General features: G+C 41.2%; 2 protein-coding genes across 6 annotated transcripts; one reads left to right on the forward strand and one right to left on the reverse strand.

The window, feature by feature from the left end:
* Positions 1–773: 773 nt before the first annotated feature.
* LOC114223381 (procathepsin L-like) lies at positions 774–3949 on the forward strand. 3 transcript variants are annotated; one of them, XM_088018794.1, is made up of 8 exons: positions 774–899; positions 1193–1315; positions 1417–1563; positions 1748–1972; positions 2417–2419; positions 2462–2624; positions 3267–3384; positions 3850–3949. In XM_088018794.1, the coding sequence occupies exons 1-8, from the start codon at positions 774–776 to the stop codon at positions 3947–3949; spliced, it is 1005 nt and encodes a 334-aa protein (XP_087874920.1). The 3 variants fall into 3 exon arrangements, with proteins under 3 accessions (XP_087874920.1, XP_087874919.1, XP_027978099.1); XM_088018793.1 differs by lacking the exon at positions 2417–2419 and having other exon boundaries at positions 1748–1981; XM_028122298.1 differs by lacking the exon at positions 2417–2419.
* Positions 3950–5846: 1897 nt separating this feature from the next.
* LOC114223385 (procathepsin L-like) lies at positions 5847–9017 on the reverse strand. 3 transcript variants are annotated; one of them, XM_088018852.1, is made up of 8 exons: positions 8892–9017; positions 8478–8597; positions 8237–8375; positions 8171–8184; positions 7828–8046; positions 7197–7359; positions 6422–6539; positions 5847–5946 (listed from the first exon to the last, which is right to left on the reverse strand). In XM_088018852.1, exons 1-8 carry the CDS (start codon positions 9015–9017, stop codon positions 5847–5849), a joined length of 999 nt encoding a protein of 332 aa, XP_087874978.1. The 3 variants fall into 3 exon arrangements, with proteins under 3 accessions (XP_087874978.1, XP_027978106.2, XP_027978104.2); XM_028122305.2 differs by lacking the exon at positions 8171–8184 and having other exon boundaries at positions 7828–8052; positions 8241–8375; XM_028122303.2 differs by lacking the exon at positions 8171–8184 and having other exon boundaries at positions 7828–8060.
* Positions 9018–24479: the final 15462 nt, after the last annotated feature.

Genomic DNA, 24479 nt, shown 5'->3' on the forward strand with positions numbered 1-24479 from the left:
CCCCGTGAGCTTCCTTTATGAACACCTGCCAACACATAAACTCCTGCTAATTAGTTGATCCGGGTCCCCAAAAGGCACAGGCCCCCTCTACTGGGCTTTCCCTAGTCCTCTTGCTTGACTTCCCTGGGTCCAGTGAGGCAGGCACAACCTCCCCTGGGACAAGTAGGGACCCACCATCACATGCCCCAGGGCCCCAGAGCCCCACCCACAGGCTGGCTTAGCCAATTGCAGTGCAGGCAGGTGTCAGGGGCAGGGCTGGCAGCGCCAAACCCCAGGCTTAAATGGGCAGCCTCCCACCCAGCACCAGGCCTGCTGGACACCCCCTGACCTGCACCTGTGACTGAGCCTGCACCACCGCACCTGCCTCAGGTGAGATCCCCACCCAGACCTGAAGGGAGGGGTCACCCCTGAAAACATGGGGGGATACCAGCCTTGGGGTTTGGGGCTCCCAGGAGGCACTCTTCCAGGGCCTGGCCCCTCCAGGCATGGCAGCTTGACCCCCACACATCAGACTCAGGGCCCGTCACTCCCTGCATTGCCATCTACACGCTCTGGAAGCAGCAGGAGGCTCGCAGGGCAGGGAGCGGGGCAGCAGGCCCCCAGCACATGCCACATCCTTAGTCTTCCTCACAGCCTCATGGGAACACCTGGGGGGATAAATGCAATCTTTTTGCTCTGCCGCAGCGGTTCTAACATCTCAGAAGGAAGGATGGCTTGTAGATGGTTTGGTCTAATCAGAAACTCATGTGTTTTCCCTTCCTAGGTTTTGGAACATGCATCCTTCTCTCTTCCTGGCTGCCCTTTGCTTGGGAATAACCACAGCTGCTCCACAACCCGACCAGAGCTTAGATGCGCACTGGTCCCGGTGGAAGGCGGCGCACGGGAAGCTATATGACGAGGTTGGTAACAGCTGAGCTGTCCAGTGAGGCCCCCAGGGAATGTTCTATGCTGGTGGGAGTTCACAGCAGAGAGTAGCTGCTCCAGGCCGCTCTAACCAAGGCAGTAAGCAAGGCACCGTGACTGCACGACGGTGGGGGCCTATGTCCTGCTGCGCGGTTGCCAGAGAGCAGCTCCCGGAGCGTCAGCCCAGCCCTGGTCAAGGTTTCCCCTCCTCTCTGTCAGCACATCCATCTGGTGCAGGTGAGTTGGTTTTAAATAGAAATAAAGATGATGGGTATATGTTTGTCTCCAGGATGAAGAAGGAGAGAGGAGATCAGTGTGGGAGAGGAATATGAAAATGATTGAACTGCACAATCAGGAATACAGCCAAGGGAAACACAGCTTCATGATGGCGATGAACGCCTTTGGTGACCTGGTGAGTGTGGCATGGATTGCTGAACTTTTGTGCTTCCTCTAAGTACTTTAAAAAAAAAAAAATCTCATGCTTGTCAACATTCTATTTCCTTTTCCTTGAAGACCAGTGAAGAATTCAAACAGGTGTTAAATGACCTTAAAATTCAGAAGCATGAAGAAGGGAACGTGTTCCAAGCACCTCTCTTTGCTGAGATCCCCTCCTCTGTGGACTGGAGAGAGAAAGGCTACGTAACCCCTGTGAAGGATCAGGTGTGACAGTATTCAGCAGGTCCCTCTCCAAGAGTAAAGCCAAAAGGAACTAGTGTCCTTGCTATGGAAGTTGAGGAACCATATACAGTTTGTTATGTTTTGAAAGAGATTTCAGATCTGAGGGCTGTTGTCAAAGTCTTGCTATTAATTTTGTAGACTAAAAGCTTTTTCATTTTGTTTTCAGGGTCAGTGTCAATCTTGTTGGGCTTTTAGTGCAACAGGTGCCCTTGAAGGACAGATGTTCCGGAAAACTGGCAAACTCGTGTCACTGAGTGAGCAGAACCTGGTGGACTGCTCTCGGTCTCAAGGCAACGAGGGCTGCCGTGGTGGCCTGATGGATTATGCCTTCCAATATGTTAAGGACAACGGAGGCCTGGACTCGGAGGAATCCTATCCATATCTTGCAAGGGTAAATGGAGTTCCTTATCTTCTATCAAAGTTGAGCATATTTAGTAAAAATGGACTACATTTAGAATTCTCATTTTAGATTGTAGGCTCTGTATCTGCAAATGGTCAGAATTGTCATCAAAATGTATTAGCCTGGCATAGTTCTCTGCCTAGAACTGTCATTAAAATGTATTAGCCTGGCACGTTTCTCTGCCTAGAGGGTTACCATATAGCTGTTCCTACTTCTAGGTCACACAGCAACACAAGTACCCTTTTATATATAGCACAGATCTCCAGAGTGAAAAATCTATGAACAAGTGGACCAAAAGTGTGTCTCATTGAGTAGATATCTGCTAATTTCCCAATTTCAAAACAATCAATCACAACTTGCATCTTGAGATGCTTTATAACAAACTTGACTTGGGAATCACTCAGCTGCAAACTGTCTTGAGCTCATGTTCCCCAGGAAGTGGATGGTAATAATCAAGTCCCTTTCCGTTCCCTTTGAAAGAATGAATCCTGCAAATACAGGCCTGAGAAATCTGCTGCCAATGTGACCACCTTCTGGCATGTCTTAAACAAGGAGGATGGTCTTATGACCACAGTGGCAACTGTGGGGCCCGTCTCTGCTGCTGTAGATTCAAGCCTGGATTCCTTCCAGTTCTATAAAAAAGGTAAGCATTGGTCTATATAGAAATTTGGGCAGAAAAAATGGGTAACCAACCTGACATACAGCAAGATTGACTCTAAGTATATGGAAATCAGGACAGTGTGGATTTAGCATAGTGGCTCATCCTGTATATTAATCCTTGTGCCTATTGTCACCATTTGACATGAATTGACCCATATCCCCATGATTTTAAGCACTTCATAAATATATTTAAATGGCTACATAACGTGACTGGTATAGCTTACTTTACTTTGTTCCAACTGTTGGACCTTGAAAATTTCCAAGGAATTTTACTACTGAAATCAACACTGGAAAGAACCCCTTGGCTCAAGTAATTTTATGTTCTCTGCTGCTTCCTTAGGCTGACATCACATGGTAGAATGACCAAGTTTCAACAAGTGGTCTTTTATGCCCCTTCACTGTTCTTTACAAAAGAGATGGTGACAGTGCATATTTCTGCTAATATTAGATGATGTCCTAAATCCTTAACCTACCTAAACAAAAAGATCTGATTTCTAAATCTTATCTGGATTTTATATCACAACTGAATTTTGAGCTGCCTCTTTTACTGTGGTTACTACGTTATTGTCACATGTTATCATGTCACTTGGATGTTCCACCTCAACACTGAATTTTACTTTTCCAGGCATTTATTATGATCCAAACTGCAGCAGTGAAAGCCTGAATCATGGTGTTCTGGTGGTTGGCTATGGCTTTGAAGGAGCAGAATCAGATAACAAAAAATATTGGATTGTCAAGAACAGGTATAAAGAGTAAAAAAATATTTATCTTTGAAATTGAAAAGGAAGTCCTTTTTGGAATTAGTGTTTAGCTGCAGATCCTCAAACCTTGAACATACTTCTGAAATCCCAAAAGTGTTTATCCCACTTAGGGGGAACAGAGACAATTCATGTGATGACAATAGTAGCTTGCTAGGTTCCTGCTATACTTTTGCTACCATTGCATTTCTCAACTTGAAAATTTTCTTATTTCTGAAACACATCTGACCCCAAGAGTTTCCTTTTCCTGCCTCTCATTTTGCACTTCTGTGAAAGGTTTGGGGGTAGAATTGTGTGCTGGGTTAGAACTCAACCATGAATAAGAACAGCCTACCTGGATTCTTCCTGAATCTGTCTTGGCCTCTGGTGCACTGCTCAGTATCAGGTGTTACTGTTCGTAAAGAGAAATGTGTTTGACTGTAATAAATGGCAAACCCTGTCTCCTTCCAGCTGGGGTACAAATTGGGGAACGCAGGGCTACATGCTGTTGGCCAAGGACCGGGACAACCACTGTGGAATCGCCACCATGGCTAGTTTTCCTGTTGTGTGAGCTGAGGGCATAAAGGAGACCTTGATTGGGGACCGAATATCCAGAAAATGAATTTTATTTTAAAGCTGACCACACCTTATGGTGTGGGATAAAACAATTGAACCACTGAAGACCCAGGTTGTGATTTGATTGTGTGGCATTTTACACTGGGAATGTTACCACTTCGCTCATTACTGCTGTAAACACCTTTGTATGACTGACTTGTCTAATAACTTTTGGATTTTCATTTTTTTAAAAAAATGTATGAAGTTTTACATTTTAAAAATAAAACAACTTCAAAGTGGAAGTGAGGTAAAATGTTAATACATTAACTTTTTATAGAGTCAAAATGTGACTGGGCTCTAGGGACATCCCTGGATGTGCCAAGGGTCAACTGGGAGAATACTGGGTGGCCCAAATGTTTTGAGTATAGATGACACCCAAAGTTACATTAGTTTCAGGTGCACAACACAGTAATTTGCCAACCCCATACAGTAAGCCATGCTCACCACAGGGGTAGCTCTTGTCTGTCAGTCTCTCACGGTACAAGCACAACGCGCTGACAACACCATCGGCGATATTCCTTATGCTGTGCCTTTTATTCCTGTGACTTATTCTCCATAACTGGAAGCCTGTACCCCTTTTACTCACCCTCATTCTAATCTGTGCTCTCTTCACTGTTTGCAGATTTCCTACCACTCATTTACTAACGGGATTTCTCTCTCTACAGCCACCAGCTCAGCTAGTAGTCTCTAAAACTTCCAGGAGAGTTTTAGAGAAAGAAACTGTGGGGTCCAGAGAGGACACCCCAAAATGTGCCACAGTGGTACATTGATTATCTGGAATCGAAGCTACTTGGGAAACAGCTGGTGCGAGAACACCCAGACTGTCCTCTGTCCCCCGAAAGCAGGAAACGAGTCTCCCGTATGAGAGGTACCCTCCCTGTACTACGAAGTAAAAAAACATCCTTAGCTACACAGATGGGACTTCAAAGCTCAGAAAGCCATGGAAACAAACCTTGTGGCTTTTTTACTAATCTACAACCTCAGCCCAAATTCCACTTAGAATTCCTGCGATTTAAAGCTCCCACACACCTGTTTTCTCTATCCTGTCAATTTCTCACACATTATTGTCTTTGTCTAAAATGTATAAAAACTGCCCCCCCCCCGCCAACAACAACAACAACAACAACAACAAAAACCTGCCTGCCTTGGTCATTTCTTTGGGTCTCAAATTCCTCACTAGGCCTCCGTATCTATGTAATAAAACTTTGTAGGGTTTTTTCTACCGTTAATCTGTCTCATGTCAATTAAATTCTTAAGCCAGTTGGAAGAATTTTGGAGGAAATAAGGAAATTTCTTCCTCCCTACAAAAGTATTACATTTTTTACTATAAAGAAGTTTATGAATTAAAACAACAAGAGGGGCGCCTGTGTGACTCAGTGGGTTAAGAGTCTGACTTCAGCTCAGGTCGTGATCTCAGGGCCTTGGGATGAGCCCAGAGTCAGGCTCCCTGCTCAGCATGGAGTATACTTCTCCCTTCACCCACCTGCCCCCCCACGACCCCTGCTGCTCATACTCTCTCTCTCTCAAATAAATAAATAAAATCTTTAACAAAAAAAACAGAATCACACCTCAGCATATGCAAGTAACTTTTATTTTAAAAAGCAAAACTTTCTGCAACCTTTGAAAACATGAAAATTCAAAAGTCATGAAGCAAGTAACTCACACAATGGTGATTAGAGCAGGGAGTAAGGAGGTAGCGATGTCTCCAGTGTGAAAGTCACGGAAGCAAATCATAAGTGCGATCTTCAGTGATTCAAGTGTTTTAGCCACACAGTAAGGTGTGGTCAGCTTTAAAATAAAATTCGTTTTCCAGACATTCTGTCCCCAATCAAGGCCTTCTTTGCATCCTCAGCTCACACGACAGGAAAGCGGGCCATGGTGGCGATTCCACACTGGTTGTCCCGGTCCTTGGCCAACAGCATGTAGCCCTGCGTGCCCCGGTCCGTGCCCCAGCTGGAAGAAGACGGCGTTTGCCAATTATTACAAACAATCCAACACATTTCTCTTCATGAACAATCACACCTGATACTGAGCAGAGCACCAGAGGCCAGCACAGATTCCGGAAGAATCCGGAGAGGCCGTTCCTGTCCATGTTTGAGTTCTAACCCAGCACACAATACTTCTATCCCAGACCTTTCACAAAACTGCAGCGTAAGCAGGAAAAGGAAACTCTTGGGGCCAGATGTGTTTCGGAAATTTAAAAAAAAAATGCAATTTAGAAATGCAACGGTACCAAAACTATCACAGGACCCTAGCAAGCTTGAGAGTACCTTACTGTGGTCACCACGTGAATATGTCTGTGCTCCAACCAAGTGGGGTAAACACTTCTGGGATTTCAGAAGTGTGCTCAAGGGTTGGGCGACTTGTCTCCAAACACTGATTCCAAATCCTTTTTTATTTCCAAGATAAGTATTCTTGGCTTTTATACCTGTTCTTGACATTCCAGTATTTTTGGTTCTCGGGTTCTTCTCCTTGAGAGCCATAGCCACCCACCAGAATACCGTGATCCAGGTCTTCACTGCTGCAGTTTGGATCATAATAAATGCCTGGAAAGTAAAATCCAGTATTGGGGTGAGGGTTCCCACGTGACATGTGATAGTAACCCAGCCTATCAACCACGGTAAGGGAGACATATCAAAATTCAATCGTGATATAAATCCAGATAAGATTTAAAAGTCAGGTGGTTTTGTTTAGCTAGACTAGAGGTTTAGGCCCTCATCTAATGCTAGCAGAAATACCAATTGTCATAATCTCATTTGTAAACAATAGTCAAGAGGCATAAAAAAAACACCTGCCACAACCTTATGATTCTCCTTAAAGGATGTGAGCCTAGGGAAACAGCAGAAAACACCAAATTACTTGGGCCAAGGGCTTCTTTCCAGTGTTAAGTTCAGTAGTAACATTCTTTAAAATTTTTCAAGGTCTAACAATTGGAAAAAAGTAAAGCGAGCTATACCAATCAAATTATGTAGCCATTTAAATATATTTATAATGTGTTTAAAATCATGGGAATTTGGGTCAAGTCATGGCAAGCAGAAAGAGCGGGCAGAAATATTACGCGTACAGGATGAACAACTATGTTAAATCCACACCACCCCCCCAAATTCTACATTGAATTCTGCATACCAAAGTGTCACACTTGCTGTATGTTAGCATGGTTTTCCAATTTTCCTACCTGTATCTCTACATAGACAAATGCTTACCTTCTTTATAGAACCGGAAGGGATCCAGGCTTGTGCGGATAGCAGCAGAGACGGGCCCCACAGCTGCCACGGCCACCAGAAGGGACGCCACCTGCTGAGGGATGTTCACGAGGCCAGTGACGTTGACAGCAGAAGAGTCGGGCATGTATTCGCAGGATCCGTCCTTTCAAAGGGAAAGGGGAAGAGACTTGATTGCTACCATCCACCTCCTGGGGAACATGAGTTCAAGACAGCTTACAGGTAAGGGATTTCCAAGCCAAATTTGTCGTAACGCATCCCAGGAGCTGAAATGCTGGTGGTTGTTTTGAAACTGAAAAACTACCTTGTGTGCATTCAATGAATTATTCTGGGTCTACGTGTCCTTAAGAATGTTTTCCCTCGGGAGAAATCTGTATGCTCTATAGAACGCTGTGCATGTCTCCCTGTAGCATAGAAATAAAAACAGCCCCGTGGTAACCATCTAGGCAGAGAACCGTGCCCGGCTAATATAGTTTAATGAGAGTTCTGACAGCTTCCAGCTGTAGAGTCCACCATTTAAAATGCGAATATTAAATATGGTATCTGTTTTCTTCAAAAGCATGCAACTCTGAGAGCAGAGCTAGAATGATAACAGATGAGGACCTCCACTTACCTGTGCACAATATGGATCAGATTCCTCTGAGTCCAGGCCTCCGTTGTTCCGAACATGCTGGAAGGCATAATCCATCAGGCCACCACGGCAGCCCTTGTTGCCTTGAGACCAAGAGCAGTCCAGCAGGTTCTGCTCACTCAGTGACACGAGTTTGCCAGTTTTCTGGAATATCCATCCTTCGAAGGCACCAGCTGCACCAGAAGCCCAACCAGAAGCACTCTGACCCTGAAATCAAATTAGGAAGCTCTCAGTCAAATAGCAAGGCCTTGACAACAGCCCATGGATCTGAAAACTCTTCTTAAACATAGCAAGGGCATATTGTTCCACAGCAGGGAACCATAGCAGGGCTGCTACTTTCTTTTTGGCTTTACTCTTGGAGAGAACTGTGGTGAGTAGTCATCCTTCATACTCACGGGACTGAAACCGGCTGTCTGTCTCCTGTCTACAGGTCCAATGATTTCAGCAAAGAAGGGTATTTTAAACACTTTCCCATTCTTGTCCTTCTGGATTTTAAGGCCATTCATCATGTGCCTGAATTTTTCATTGGTCTTCAATGAAAAGAAAGTAGAATGTTGACAAGGATGAGAATTCTTTGGCAAAGTACCAAGGAGAGAAAGAACAAAAGGTTCAGTAATCCAAGCCACACTCACCAGGTCACCAAAGGCGTTCATTGCCATCGTGAAGCTGTGTTTCCCTTGGCTGTATTCCTGATTGTGCTGTTCAATCATTTTCATATTCGTCTCCCACACTACTCTCCTCCATCTTTCATTCTAGAGACAAACATATAACCCATCATCTTTATTTCTATTTAAAACCAACTGACTTACTCAGTGGATGTCCTGACAGAGAGGGGAAAAAACCTTGACCAGGGCTGGGCTGACGCTCCGGGAGCTGCTCTCCAGCAACCGCGCAGCAGGACATAGGCCCCCCACCGTTGTGCAGTCACGGTGCCCTGCTTACTGCCTTGGTTAGAGCGGCCTGGAGCAGCTACTCTCTGCTGTGAACTCCCACCAGCAAAGAACATTTCCCTGGGGGTCTCACGGGACAGCTCAGGTGTTACCAACCTCATCATATAGTTTTCCATATGTTGCCTTCCACTGGATCCATTGGGCATCTAACCTTAGGCCAAGTTTTGTAGTAGCTGAGACTATTCCCAAGCAAAGGGCAGTCAGGAAGAGAAAAGGATGCATGTTTCAAAACCTAGGAAGGGAAAAGAAATGAGCATCTGAACAGACCAATCTGTCTAAAAAGCCATCCTCTTCTTCTGAGTTGTTAGAGCCACTATCATGGAGTAAAAACATAGAATTTATCCTCCCAATACATATACAAGGACTGGACTGGCCTCACCGATGGGGGGTGGGGGGGTGCTCACCTGATAGTGCAGCTCTGCAAGGGCCGACAGCAGGTATAGCTCTGGGGCTCTCTGATGTTGGGCTGTAGTTTTAAGGCCACTCATCAAAAGCCCTGAGGTCTGGCCTGGCTGGTCCTGCCCACACCACCTGGTCACACTGTGATCCTGTTGGTTTTGCTTTTGTTTGCCAAGCTGATGACTTCTGATGTTTTCTTGGTGATTATATCTTGTTTTTGACAGAACAAAAACTTCTAGACAATAGTGTGGACTCATATCCCTACCTCAAATTGTCCTTAATCAGTTTGACTAAAAACAATGAGCTCAGGGTAGTTCATCTAAGTGACCAATGAGTTCACAGTGGTCTGGCTTACAAAAACAAGTCTATGCATATTCAACAAGGAAGAAGATGTACAACTCCCGTTAATCGATGCCATTATAAGACAGGAAGGAAGTGTGCCATAAAGGTGCATTGAAATATATTTTGTCATTGTATGCTATCAACTATATGTCTAGCACTGTGAAAATATCTATATTTTTAGACATTTTTCTCACAACTCAGGTCAGATAAGCTTATAATCATTTTATAGATGAGACGAGAGAGACAAAAAGAAATTTGGTGAGCCATTCAAAAGAATAATAAAGTTTCTCATGGTTCATCTCCCTCTCTGATTTCTCCCCCTTTGGATTTCCCTCCATTCCCCTATGGTCCTCCATGCTATTGCTTATGTTTCACATACGAGTGAAACCATATGATAATTGTCTTTGTCTGTTTGACTTACTTCACTTAGCATGATCCCCTCCAGTTCCATCCATGTCGATGCAAATGGTGGGTATTCATCTTTTCTGATGGCTGAATAATATTCCATTGTGTATATGTACCACATCTTCTTTATCCATTCATCTGTTGAAGGGCATCTTGGCTCCTTCCACAGTCTGGCTATTGTGGACATTGCTGCTATGAACATTGAGGTTCACATGCCCCTTCTTTTCACTGCATCTGTATCTTTGGAGTAAATACCTAGTAGTACAATTTCTGGGTCATAGGGTAGTTCTATTCTTAACATCCTGAGAAACCTCGATACTGTTTTCCAGAGTGGTTTCACCAGCTTGCATTCCCACCAACAGTATAAGAGTGTTCCCCTTTCTCCATATCCTCGCCAACATTTGTTGTTTCCTATTTTGTTAATTTTTGCCATTCTAACTGGTGTAAAGTGGTATCTCATTGTGGTTTTGATTTGTATTTCCCTGATGCCAAGTGATGTTGAGCATTTTTTCATGTGTCTGTTAGTCATTTATATGTCTTTTTTGGAGAAGTGTCTGTTCATGTCTTCTGACCATTTTTTGACGGGTTATTAGTTTTTTGAGTGTTGAGTTTGAGAAGTTCTTTATAAATCTTGGATATCAGCCCTTTATCTGACAAGACATTTGCAAATATCTTCTCCCATTCCATGGGCTGCCTCTTAGTTTTGTGACTGTTTCCTTTGCTGTGCAGATGCTTTTTATCTTGATGAAGTCCCAAAAGTTCATTTTTGCTTTTGTTTCACTTGCCTTTGGAGATGTATCTTGAAAGAAGTTACCATGGCCGAGGTCAAAGAGGTAACTGCCTATGTTCTTCTCTAGGATTTTGATGGATTCCTGCCTCACATTGAGGTCTTTCACCCATTTTGAGTTTATCTTTGTGTATGGTGTAAGAGAATGGTCCAGTTTCATTCTTCTCCATGTAGCTGTCCAGTTTTTCCAGCACCACTTATTGAAGAGACTGTCTTTTTTCCATTGGATATTTTTTCCTGATTTGTCAAAGATTAGTTGATCATAGAGTTGAGGGTCCATTTCTGGGTTCTCTATTCTGTTCCATTGGTCTATATGTCTGTTTTTGTGCCAATACCATGCTGTCTTGGAGCTTGGTAATAGAGCTTGAAGTCAGGCAACGTGATGCCCCCAATTTTGTTTTTCCTTTTCATCATTCTCTTGGTGATTCAGGGTCTTTTCTGGTTCCATACAAATTTTAGGATTTTTTGTTCCAGCTCTTTGAAAAATGCCAATGGTATTTTAATAGGGATGGCACTGAAAGTGTAAATTGCTCTGGGGAGGATAGACATTTTAACAATGTTTATTCTTCTAATCCATGAGCACAGAATGTTTTTCCATTTCTTTGTGTCTTCCTCCATTTCTTTCATAAGTGTTCTGTAGTTTCTAGAGTATACATAGCCATCCAAGCCTCTCTCAAAAAATTAGAAAAATCCCAAATGCACAAGCTAACCCTACACCTAAAGGAGCTGGAGAAAGAACAGTACATAAAACCTAAACCAAGCAGGTGAAGAGAAATAATAAAGATTAGAGCAGAGATCAATGAAATAGAAACCAGAAAAACAGTAGAACAGATCAATGAAATTAGAAGCTGGTTCTTTGAAAGAATTAATAAGATGGGGGTGCCTGGGTGGCTCAGTCGTTAAGCGTCTGCCTTCAGCTCAGGTCATGACCCCAGGGTCCTGGGATCGAGCCCTGCATCGGGCTCTCTGCTCAGCGGGAAGCCTGCTTCTCCCTCTCCCACTCCCCCTGCTTGTGTTCCCTCTCTCGCTGTGTCTCTCTCTGTCAAATAGATAAAATCTTAAAAAAAAAAAGAATTAATAAGATCAATAAACCACTAGCCAAACTTATGGAAAAGAAAAGAGAAAGGACCCAAAATTAATAAAATCACAATGAAAGGGGAGGGATCACAACTAACACCAAGGAAATAGAAACAATTATTAGAAATTATTACCAGCAACTGATGCCAACAAATTAAGCAACGTGGAAGAAATGGATGCCTTCCTGGAAATTTACAAACTACCACGACTGAAACAGGAAGAAATAGACAATCTGGATAGACCAATAACCAGTAACGAAATTGAAGCAGTAATCAAAAACCTCCCAAAAAACAAAAGTCCAGGGCCAGATGGCTTCCCAGGGGAATTCTACCAAACATTTAAAGAAGAAATAATACCTTTTCTACTGAAGCTGTTCCAAAAAAAAAAAAAAAAATAGAAACGGAAGGAAAACTTCCAAACTCCTATTAGACCAACATTACCCTGATCCCAAAACCAGGCAAAGACCCCATCAAAAGGAAGAATTACAAACAAATATCCCTGATGAACATGGATGCCAAAATACTCAACAAGATCCTAGCTAATAGGATCCAACAGTACATTAAAAGGATTATTCACCACGACCAAGTGGGATTTATTCCTGGACTACAGGGGTGGTTCAATATCCCCAAATCAATCAATGTGGTAGAGCACATCAATAAAAGAAAAGACAAGAACCATATGATCCTCTCAAATGATGCAGGAAAATCATTTGACAAAATACAACATCCATTCCTGATTAAAACTTTTCAGAGTATAGGGATAGAGGGAACATTCCTCAATGTCATAAAAACCATCTATGGAAAGCCCACAGCAAATATCATTATCAATGGGGAAAAGCTGAGAGCTTTTCCTTTAAGATCAGGAACACGACAGGAATGCCCACTCTTACCACTATTGTTCAACATAGTACTAGAAGTCCTAGCCTCAGCAATCAGACAACAAAAAGAAAAAAAGGCATCCAAATTGGCAAAGAAGTCAAACTCCCCCTCTTTGCAGATGACATGATACTTTATGTGGAAAACCCAAAAGACTCCACCCCCAAATTACTTGAACTCATACAGCAATTCAGTAATGTGGCAGGGTACAAAATCAATGCACAGAAATCATTTGCTTTTCTATACACTAACAATGTAACTGTAGAAAGAGAAATTTAGGAATCAATTCTATTCACAATAGCACCAAAATCCATAAGATACCTAGGAATAAATCTAACTAAAGAAGTAAAGGATCTATACTCTAGAAAATGACTCTTTGTTTCCGCTCAGGTCATGATCTCTTGGTCATGATATCTGGATCATAAATCTGTGCTGAGCACAGAGTTGGCTTCAGATTCTCTCTCCCTCCCCTTCAGCCCCTCCCCATGCTTGTTCTCTCTGTCTCTCTCTCAAATAAGTAAAATCTATAAAAAAAAAAGAAAGAAAAAGAAAAGTCCATTAGGCCAGAGTTTTTGAAAATGTTTTGACTATGACCACTAATAACAGATGCATTTTACATCTAATTCAGAGAACATGTGTGCAAGCATGCACACACACATGCAAAGCAAAAGTAAACTGCCTTACTGTCTACTGTGCTCTAAGATATTTCTTTTCATTCTTTACTTTTCTATTCAATTCTGTTCTGTTCTAGTCTGATCTGATCCATACTGTTCTAGTCCATTCCATTTGTTTAGATTGCATTTCATTTGAAAAAAAATATGTTAGTAATGACCTGTTAAATGGATTTTATTACCCATTAATGAATTTTCATCCACACTTGAAAAGGTCCTGCACTGGGCAGCTTCTTAGACATTTTACTACATCATAAAATTAATCTACACATTCAGAATGGAGACAGTGAGACAAAAATAAAATAAAAGGGAATGTATGCATTACATACAGAACAGGGTGACATCACTCTAATAGCCCATAGATGGCTGCCCATTATTGCACCCAGTATGTTGAACAGGTGGGACTCGTGCAGTGGGATCTAAACAGCAGGTTATTCTGATCTCCTCCTCACTCTGCAACAGCTGTTCAGGGGAGTAGTCCCTCTTAGAAAACAGAAAGTCAGTGTTCAGTTACCATGGAAATGGTAGACTATCGAGCCCAACATATTAATCAGTATTTTAATACCGATTCAAAGATGAGACCCCTCTCAACAGCAAAGGCACATATTCCCCAACATAAGGCAAGTCTCCAGAATCCTCCAGTTGTTTTTTAACATGAAATTCTAGATTTAATATGCATCTGTCCCTAGCATAGGGACAAGGAGTTGTTTTGTCCCTAGGAAGTTTTGGTTTATCTTGCTTGCTTTTTACATAAACTCCCTTACAATTCCATAAATCGAAGACTAAGGATTAGTTGGTTCTGGCCCAGAAAGTTTAGTCTACATGTAACAGCAGGAAACCATTGTGAGTGCTTGATAATTTCCTCAGGCAGTGATTGAGAGTCCAGGGAGGGACTTTCTTCTTGATGTGAAAACAATGATCATTTTGACGGAAGTGCTGGATGGTCTTGGGAGTGTCCAATTCCAACTGATAAGACAATAGAGGTACAAGGAAACCCAATGCTACCTTCTAGAATTTCCACCTACAGATACAAAAAGGAATTTCGACTTTGGACAAACGGGGATACCCTCAACAGAGGGGTGGGCATCCTCCTGGCTATGGTGGAGGTTTGCAGTGATCCCTTAGAAAGATTAAAAGGAAAGTAGGGAAAATAATCTGTGTCGCCTTCCCTCAGCAATTCTCTAAGAAGAGAGAAGGGCAGAGATGAACGCAGGAGAGGATGGCCTGGCGGGTGTTGGCACCAAGCTGCTGCTTTCTCTTTTAAGTACTTCCAATTACTATTTTTTAATACAAAAAGGTCCAAGTGAGAAAACACTAAATAGTCCATAATGCTTCCAATTGATTAAAACTGTAATTTCTATTCTCATTAACAAAATTTTAAAAGAAATATATCTCAAAAAATTAAACATAGAATTGCCATATGACCCAGCAATTCCACTCCTAGGTATATACCCCAAATAACTGAAAACAGGTATTCAGAAAAAAACAATGCACACAAATGTTTATAACAACCTTATTCACACTAGCCAAAGGTGGAAAAAACTCAAATGTCCATCAACTGATGAGTGGATGAATAAAAGGTGGGTACATCCATACAATGGAATATTATTCAGCTGTGAAAAGGAATGAAGTACTGATGAAATACCACAGCATGATGAATCTCAAAGACATTTATGCTGAGTGAAAGGAGCCAGATGCAAGGACAAGGTCAATGCATAGAGACAGAAGGCAGATTAATGGTTGCCAAGCACTGAGGGAGGGGAGGACAGAGCCTATTTAATGGGTATAGTGTTTTCTCTTAGGTAATGGAAATGTTCTGTAACTAGATAGAGGTTATGGTTGTACAACATGATAAATGTATTAAATGCCACTGAATTATATACTTTAAAATAGTTAATTTTATCTGATGTGAATTTTACTTCAATTTTAAAAAGTAATCTAAGATTAGGAAATGTAAAACATACAGAAATATACAAAATTAAAGATGAAAGCCTCCTCTCTCCTTTACCCCCAGCCAGGTTGCTCTTTCCAGGGATGACCACTGCCAAGTGTTGATTTTATTCTTTGAGTTGGGACGGTGGGAGGGATAATGCACATTCATCTCCATATCTACCCCACCACCCTTTAAGAACATCAGGTAGAGCATATTAGCTTCATCTGATTTTCTTTTTCATGGCTTGGAGATTGTTCTACACAAGCACATACAGATTTGTGGCATTGACTGAAAGGGCTGCCCAGCCTTGTGTTGAGAGGACACATCGAGCTAATTGCTTATGGAAAGCAGCTTTGCTTGTCTCTGATTTTCCATCAGGAGACACAGAGCTGCAATGGAGATCCCAAAAGTGTACGCTCATTACCTTTGCAAGTATATCTGTAGGGCACATATCTTGCTGAAGTTGCTGGGTCAGAGGGTATGAGCATTTCACGTGCTCATGTTGCCAAATATTCTTCCAGAAAAGTTGCATCAGTTTATACTCTCTGGCATCATATGGAAGAGTACCCATTTCCTTGTGTCCCTGCCAGTGCAGATATGGTGAATCTTTTTAAATTTTTGTCCATCTGATGGTAAAAAGGTGAATCTTGTGGCTTGATTTGCACATGTTTAATTATGGTTTTTGTTGTTTCCTTGTATTTATTGAGCACCTGCTTTTGTCTTAGTAAATTGCCTATTTCTGTTCTTAGCAAATATTTAATTAGTATTATTCATCTTTTTCTTGTTGCCTTGTATAAGCACTTAGTAAATGAAGGAAACTAGCCTTTTATCTGTTATTCATGTTAGCAATATGTGTAGACTTTCAGCTTTTGATTCCATAGAGGTGTTTACAATTTTATGTTATCAAATTTATCTTTCTTTCTATCTAATGGGTGTTGTGTACCAAATTATAAATTAATGTACTCATGTTTTCTTCTGTGCTGTCCAATACAATAGCTATTAGCCATATGTGGCCATTTAAATTTAAAATACTTGCCAGTAAATAACATGTATAATTCTGTTTTCATCTACACCTGTCTCGTTACCAGAGCTCAACAGTCACACGTGGTCAGGGGCTGCTATATGGGACATTGGTGATAAAAAGTGTTTTCATCACCACAGAGAACTTCATTGGACAGCCTTATTCTAAATTATTTGTGATTTTCTCCTTTTAAGTCTCTCTCTATCTTGAAATACTTTGGCTGTAAAGAATGAGGTAGGGATCCAACACACCTCTTCTCCAAGCAGCTAGCCCAGCGCTGTTCGCTAATAGTCCTCTCTCACACTGATTGAAAGGTCCTGTTCAGCTTAAATGAAATTCTCGTCTATCTTTATCCCCAGGACTGGGCTCTATTCTGATCTACTGGTCGGTGTTTGCATTTCTTCTTTGCATATGTAAATATTGTTAGTTCACTATATGCTTTTAGATTTGATAGAGTTACTCTTTCCTTGTTCTTCATTTTCCCAAATGTTCAGGTTAATTTTGCCAGATATATTTAATACCATTTCTTTCAAGTTTCTTCCCCAAAAAGTCTGTTAATGTTTTCATAAACTACACAGAATTTATGAATTGATTTAGGAAGAATTTGTATCTCTAAAATAACATTTCTTTCTATCCTGAAGCACAGAGAGTCTGTTCATTTGCTTTATTTTCTTTTATGTCCCTCAGCAGAGATTTCTTTTTACTTAGGTTGTTCCCACTTCTTGGCTACTGTGAATGAAGCTGCAGTGAACATGGGTGTGCCAATATCTCTTTGAGATTCTGTGTCCAATTCTTCTAGATATGTACCCAGAAGTGGGAGAGATGTTTCCACTTTTTAAAAAGTTTTTCCTCCCTTGCATTCCCTCTTTGACCCTCTTTGCTCTGTGCCTGCCCTTTATAATCCCCTGAAACTAGCCTGGCAAAGACCACCCCCGTCTTGGGAAATGTTGCCAAATCCAGCTGTTGTGTCATGTTTCCACCTTATGCTACATGACCTCTCTTTGTCATTTAGCTCTGTTTCCCGCATCCTCCATGAAACTCTGTCTTCTTTGCCCCTGGGTCTGGTTTTCCACCTTCCTAACCATCTTCTTAGCCTCTTTTGCTGGCTGCCACACCTCTGCCCACCCTTAACTGTGCTATACCACAGGACTCTCCTCCAAGCAAGACTCTTGGCTCACACTCAGTGCCCCCCAGAGTCATCCCATCCAGTCTGTTTTCTGGCTTTCCCATGAGCTTCCGATCTGTGTGCTCCCCACACCTAGAAGTCCAAATGCCCAAATCTGACCCACCTACTCCCCAACGCCACTAAACCCATCCCCAAGCCTGCTCCTTCCTTCCAGTGTTCTTTTCCTGACACTCTACCATCTTCCTCATTTCCAAAACGGTTCACAGGTGAGCAGAGAGGGCTGTATCTTCCTCATGCCCACATCTGATGGTTCACTGGTTGTGACCACCTCGACTTCCTGAATGTCTCTCAGGTAAGTCCCTTTTCCTCATCCCTACAGCCACTGGTCTTAATTCAGACCTCCATTCTCTTACCTATTGAGAAATCTTTTAACTGGCATCTGTAGATGTTTTTATATACTTAATATCATGTGAATAAAATATAGGAGGCATACAAAATCTCCCAGGTAATTTTTTTTAAAGATTTTATTTATTTATTCATGAGAGACAGAGAGAGGGAGAGGCAGAGGGAGAAGCAGGCTTCCAAGGAGCAGGGAGCCCAATGCGGGACTCGATCCCAGGACCCTGGGATTATGACCTGAGCCGAAGGCAGACGCTTAACCACCTCAGCCACCCAGGTGCCCTCTCCCAGGTAATTTTTAAGGTAACAGCCTGAATAGTGTTTTCCAGAAACCTCATGTAAGGGCAACTCAGTAAGTATTTTCCAGGACCTACATTATGCCTTGCACCCGGCTGGGTCCAGGGAATGCCAAGATCAGTAAGACAGTCTCTTGCCCCAGGGATGTCACAAATTGATTGAGGGGGCCTAGCATATTAATGCTTATGAAAATAAATCCATTTTATTGTGGCTGATGCCAAGTGTAGTAGGACAATTCAGGAAGTAGTGAATACCCAGTTCTCTCCAATCCACCATTCATACTGGTGCCAGAGGGATCTTTCTAGATCTCATCTCAAATAGGATAAAGACTAACCTCGCCCAATAGCTAAACTCTTCCAGCCAGGTCACCCATGACCTAGTCTTTCACGCCTACTTTGTCCCTCTTGCTCCCTATTCTTTAGCCATACTAAATGCTTGAGAATGTTCCAGGCATTGATGTGTTTGCTTTTCTTCCAAAAAGCTTTTCTCTTGCGTGTGTGTCTGGTGAACACCCTCTCCATGAACCCTCCCCGTCCCTTAGGTTAGACAGTCACACCCCTTTTCTCATTGGCTCGTTGTACCTGGAAGCTGCTTTTAATGTGGCACCTCCCACAACTGAATGCATTTCTTCATTTATAGCAGCTTTATTGGGGTATAGTTCACATACCATACAATTCACCCATACAATTCAGTGCCTCTTGTTATAGTCACAGAATTATGCATCCATTACCACTATCAATTTTAAAACACTTTCATTACCTCTGAGAGAAACCCCACATCCCTTAGCCATCCATCCCTCTCCTCCTCTGCCAGCCCTAGGCAGCCTCTGATCAATACTGTCTGTCTACAGCTTTGCCTCTTCTGGACATTTTGTATCAGTGAAGTCATATAGTATGCACACTTTTGTAACTGCACTCTCTCTTCTAGCACCATGCTTTCCAGATTCATCCACTTTGTAGCCTGTGTCAGGAGGTTGTTCCTTTCTTATGGCTGAATAATATTCTAGTGTAAGAATACCCCACATTTTGTCTAACCATTCATTAGTTGGTGCACATTTTGGGTTGTTTTCACCTTCTCGCTGCTGCTAGGAACATTTGTGTACAAGTTCTTGTGTAGACGTATGGTTTCACTTCTCTTGGGTAGATACCTGGGAGTGGAATGCTGGCTCATATGATAACTCCAGGTTTAGCTGTTTGAGAAACTCCCAGGCTGTTTTCCACAGCAGCTGCATCATTTTACAATCCAATATTTGATGAAGTTTACAAGGGCTCCACTTTCTCCCCATCCTTGTCAATATTTGTTATCTTTGTACTATAACTATCCTAATAGGTGTAAAGTGGAATCTCCTTGTGGTTCAGATTTGCATTTCCCTGATAGCTGATGATGTTGAACATCTTTTCATGTACTATTGGCCATCTCTATAACTTCTATGGGGAAATTTCTGTTCAAATCCTTTCTCCATTTCATAACTGGGTTGTTTGTTTTTGTTGTTGTTGTTGAGTTGTAGGAGTTATTTGTATATTCTGGATATTGATCCTTGTCAGATATGATTTGTGATTATTTCCCCCATTCTGTGGGTTGCTTTTGTACTCTGCTGATAGTGTTCTTTGATGCACAAAAGTTTCAAATGTTGTTGGAGTCAATTTATCAAGATGTTCTTTCATTAGCTGTGATTTTTCTGTCATATCAAAAAAACCATTGCCAAATCCCAAATCATCAAGATTTTCTTTTATGTTTTCTAAGAGTTAGAGTCTTAGCTCTTATGTTTAGGTCTTCCACCCACTTTGAGCTCATTTGTCATGTAGTGTAAGGTAAGTTCTTTGTCTCTTTTTTTTAAATTGGGTTATTTGTCTTTTATTATAGAATTGTAAGTTCATGTATTTTTATGCATTTATATATGCTCATCTCCTGCTTCAGTTGGTGATTTTCTTGGGGCAGAGACTCTCTTCCTGATTTTGGGCATCCCTCAGGATCCAGGCTGGTGCCAGGCATGGATAAGATGCTGAAAATTATTTATTGAGATTTCTGAACGGTACTAGTCATGTTGTTACCTTGGAGAGCATATGGCAGATTTTGCATTCCATCTAATATTTGGGTCTTCGAATCACCTGCAGTGCCTGCTTTTATTGCATTTCGGTCTCTTTTATTGGGTGAATTTCTCTTACCGGTCCCATCCACACCTAAAAGCTGTTGGTCTCTCCTTCTTTCCTTAGAAGACTCTGATAGTCATTTTCCTTTGCTTTGCAAACCTCCTAAACCAGGATGTGTGGGTCAGGGAGTATCTAATTCAGGTGAGGCCAAGCCCAAGTGTAGAGAGGTGGTAGTTCCCATGACAACCCGGAGGACACCTTATCTGATGGATATCCACTTCTGCGCCCATACGTACATACTCAACAGTGCCTGGTCGTTTAAATTTGGATATTTATGAGAAATTTACCAACTTTTAAGTGTTGTTAACTAATTTTTTTTTTTAAAGGCGACCGATTTAAGAACAGTAGCGTATGTGTTTGATCTTACTGCCATTTACTGAGCTCTCATCCATTACTCACTCTAGCTTGGGTTCCATTCTTCAAAACCTATTACGTTTCTTTCATCGAACAAAGTACTTACTGTGAAGTTTGCATTAGCTTGTCACTCCTCATTATGTATACCATGCTGAGTTAATCCCCAACTTTGTCCAAATACAAAACACTAGATGCCTGCCCTGAGTGATTTCTGTCCTCCCTTGCACTGTTAGAGAATTATTAGATTAGACAAAGAAAGCTCAAATGGCTTACTAAATGGGGGAAAAGACCAAACCTGCCAAAAGGAACATTTATGCCCAATGCTGAGGAAAATCGTAACCTTTGACTTATTTCTCTCTGAACAAATATTCTTTCCGTTATGGGACTAATGAAATTGGAGTTTACAGTACGTTGATCTATTGCTTTGAATGATTTCTAAAGCTGTTTACAAGTTTGCCAATGGACACACACTGCTTACAGTAAGTGCAAAGGTTGCTATTGTTCAAGAAGTTCTGGTGCTCAGGAAACAGAAAAGGGCCATGAACCACGGTAGGAGCTGCTGGATAATTGTTGTTTGTATTGTAGGGCAGGGAAATGTTTCCTTTCCTTCCTTCCAGGTACTTTGGCTGGTCTAATAATTAAGTAGATGTAAGACGGATTCACAGGAGAAAAAAATTTAATTTAGCATATGCAGGAAACTCAAAAAGTGACCAAAGAAGGCAGTTTTTACACCCTTTAAACAAAGAATAAATTTGTGAAGAATTGACAAAACAAAGAAGTTTGGGCTTGGAGTAGCGAATTAGTAAAGAGGTAACAAGGTCTCTTTATATAGCCTTCTTGGCCCTGAATTCTCTATCTCTGGTATTAAAGATATTTCTCTTCCTCCCCATGCAGGGAAGGTACCGCTCACATGGTACATTTATTTCCTGCTTTCCGGGGGACAGAGGAGGGTCAGAGTGTCCCTCTTGTACTGACTGTCTCTCAAGTAACTTGAATTCAAAACAATCAGCATGTCAGAGTGGCATATTCTGCTCCCTTCATGTGTCCTCCCCTCCTTCCTTCCCCCTCCCTCCGCCCCCCCTTCTTTAAGTTGGTTACAGGATACCATCTCCTACTTTAAGTAGCCTTACATTATGAACTCGAGCACTGGTCCCAAGCTCTTATGAATGAAATGCTCATTTATGTAATGTTTTCTTTTTTTTTTAAAGATTTTATTTATTTATTTGAGAGACAGAGAGAATGAGAGAGAAAGCACATGAGATGGGGGGAGGGTCAGAGGGAGAAGCAGACTCCCCGCTGAGCAGGGAGCCCGATGCGGGACTCGATCCCGGGACTCCAGGATCATGACCTGAGCCGAAGGCAGTCGCTTAACCAACTGAGCCACCCAGGCGCCCTATGTAATGTTTTCAATTCCTAAGCTGCTGGGTGGAGGATAAAGAGCCCTAAAGGAACGATCATTGTAAACACTGGTGATGAGTAACAAAAGGCAAAGCCCCCCTGAGTCCCCCCCGGAAGAGCAGCAGTGGCGTGCTCCGCACAGCTCTAGAAGCCAGAGGCGATTCTGTGCTCCGTGCGAAGGGCTCAAAATAAAAACCCACGTGGGAAAAGAACAACTTTGATCTGTCTTCTCTCATGAACAGCAGCTAACAGGGATGTAATTCCTAGTCTCTCAGCCAGGGAATTGGCAGCTATGAATTTGTGGGCCAAAAGTCTAGAGATTAGTCAAGAACTTGTCTTAGTTTGCTTAAAATTTGAACCTAGTGTCTTATCCTGTAGTGATTCATTTCCTTTCCCATGAAACAGACACATACATTTAATATATATATGTTTTTAATATATTTAAGTGTATATTTATATTTAGTTCAATAGCTGACAATGACTTCAAAGAACTTTTATCTTATTTTGGATAAATTTTGAATTGGAAATCTTATGGCTATTAAATTCCAAAATCTTGGATCGAGACTTTATAGGGAACAATAACTTGGATGAGTGATAATTATTTGAAAGGGAAAGTGTGGCCATCTATTGGCAAAGCCACCTACTAAGCAGAATTAACATTAAAAATTAATACCTACTTTTTTTTTTTTTTTAGAAAATACCTACTGTTCTTAACCCCTTCACTTTACATTAAAGCTAAAGTTTTTGGTTTAATTAAAATAGACATGTCTTTAAAGTTATCGGCATTAAAAGTAAATCTTCTGTTCTGCCTGGGTTTACTTAAAGTCAAATAAGTTGATGTCATCTCTGTTACAAAGTGTTTTAATAATAATAATAAATAGCGCGAGAGGTGACTGACTTCCTCTGGCATCTCTTGAAGTTGTTATGGGTAATCTAAGCATAATTGTTGAGAAGTAAATTGAGCAGATGTAAATTTTTTAAAAGGGTTTTACATAAACTTGTGAAAATAGTTTCCCAAAATATTTTTGATAACCTGAAACTTTGGGGGTTCTCTATGTTAAGTGATAAGTGAGGTTAATTTGGTCATTTCCAAATAAGATAAAATAACAAACATTAAGTACTAGACACAGGTCTATTAACTTTTGGTTTCCTTATTCCAGAGAAACTAAAAATAAACTTGGGTTTATTAGCAAACATGTTTTGGGCTTTACTGAAAGTTTCTAGAAATTATGAAATATATTCATAAATTTACCAATTTACAAAATGCTGACGAAACAGTTCACAAGAGCTGCTACTTAGTTTTCACTAGAAATTAAAGTCCCTAAGAATTAAGAATTCTAATTAATATATAGGGTTGAAGCTACTAAAATAATAAGAGAGACAACTCTGTATGCAGGGAAAGTAAGATGTACATTTTTGGTAAAAAAGAAAAGTATGAGAAATAAAAATACATTTTTGTTGAGAGAAAAGAAAACAATTTTGTCCTATAGTAAGGCTGGTTATGTAAAGAGGGAAAAAGTACAAGATCTGAACACATAAAAAAGTTAAGTTATAGAAGGTTAATTTAAAAAGAACCTTTGAGGGGCGCCTGGGTGGCTCAGTTGGTTAAGCATATGCCTTCAGCTCAGGTCATGATCCCAGGGTCCTGGGATCAAGCCCTGCATCGGGCTCCCTGTTCCGCAGGAAGCCTGCTTCTCCCTCTCCCACTCCCTCTGCTTATGTTCCCTCTCTCACTGTGTCTCTCTCTGTCAAATAAATAAATAAAATCTTTTTAAAAAATAAAGAGAACCTTTGAAAGGAATTTTATGTGTGGTCACTAATGACTAAAACTAGAACGAATGTATTTAAAAATGAGTTTTGTTTTTTATTTATTTTTTAAAGAATTTTTTTGAGATTTTATTTATTTATTTCAGAGAGAGACAGAGAGACAGCACAAGCATGAGTGGTGGGGAGGGACGGAGGGAGAAGCAGACTCCCTGCTCATTTTTGTTTGCTGTATGCAGGGAGCTGTATGCGGGGCTCCATCCCAGGACCCTGAGATCATCACCTGAGCCGAAGGCAGACACTTAACCGACTGAGCCACCCAGGTGCCCCTAAAAATGAATTTTAATATCAAAAGTACATTGGTGCAAAACTAGAACTTAGTTTTTCTCTGATAAAAGGAAAAAACATTTTTCTTAGATTATTGGTTTGCTTTTTATAAGAAATTGTGAAGAAAGTTTTTCTTTACCCTTAATGTAATCTGTCTAGAAAAACAAAGTATCTGTGTTTTGCCCCATTCAGATCTTTGATTATTCAAGAAAACTGAATCTTCTTAGTATTAAAAGAACTAAGTTTTGTTCACAATCATATAACCTTCTGTATTTGCCTTTAAAATCTTTGTCACTTGGGTTGAAAAGATAAGTATTGTTTCATAATGATCAGTGGTCGCAGTTAATGAGGTGTTCAAA

Source organism: Eumetopias jubatus, unplaced genomic scaffold (genome assembly GCF_037043125.1).
Source record: "Eumetopias jubatus isolate StellerSeaLion01/CBP00866 unplaced genomic scaffold, mEumJub1_p1.0 scaffold_15, whole genome shotgun sequence".
Taxonomy (NCBI): domain Eukaryota; kingdom Metazoa; phylum Chordata; class Mammalia; order Carnivora; family Otariidae; genus Eumetopias; species Eumetopias jubatus.

Bases quoted from the DNA above. Each gene is read 5' to 3' on its own strand.
- LOC114223381 (XM_088018793.1), top strand. From the start codon at position 774: ATGCATCCTTCTCTCTTCCTGGCTGCCCTTTGCTTGGGAATAACCACA. The intron at 900-1,192 runs GTTGGTAACAGC...GTTTGTCTCCAG, and splicing joins ACGGGAAGCTATATGACGAG to GATGAAGAAGGAGAGAGGAG. The intron at 1,316-1,416 runs GTGAGTGTGGCA...TTTTCCTTGAAG, and splicing joins TGAACGCCTTTGGTGACCTG to ACCAGTGAAGAATTCAAACA.
- LOC114223385 (XM_028122303.2), bottom strand. From the start codon at position 9,017: ATGCATCCTTTTCTCTTCCTGACTGCCCTTTGCTTGGGAATAGTCTCA. The intron at 7,360-7,827 runs GTAAGTGGAGGT...TCCCTTTGAAAG, and splicing joins CTGATCCATATTGTGCACAG to GACGGATCCTGCGAATACAT. The intron at 6,540-7,196 runs GTAAGCATTTGT...TTTACTTTCCAG, and splicing joins CTTCCGGTTCTATAAAGAAG to GCATTTATTATGATCCAAAC.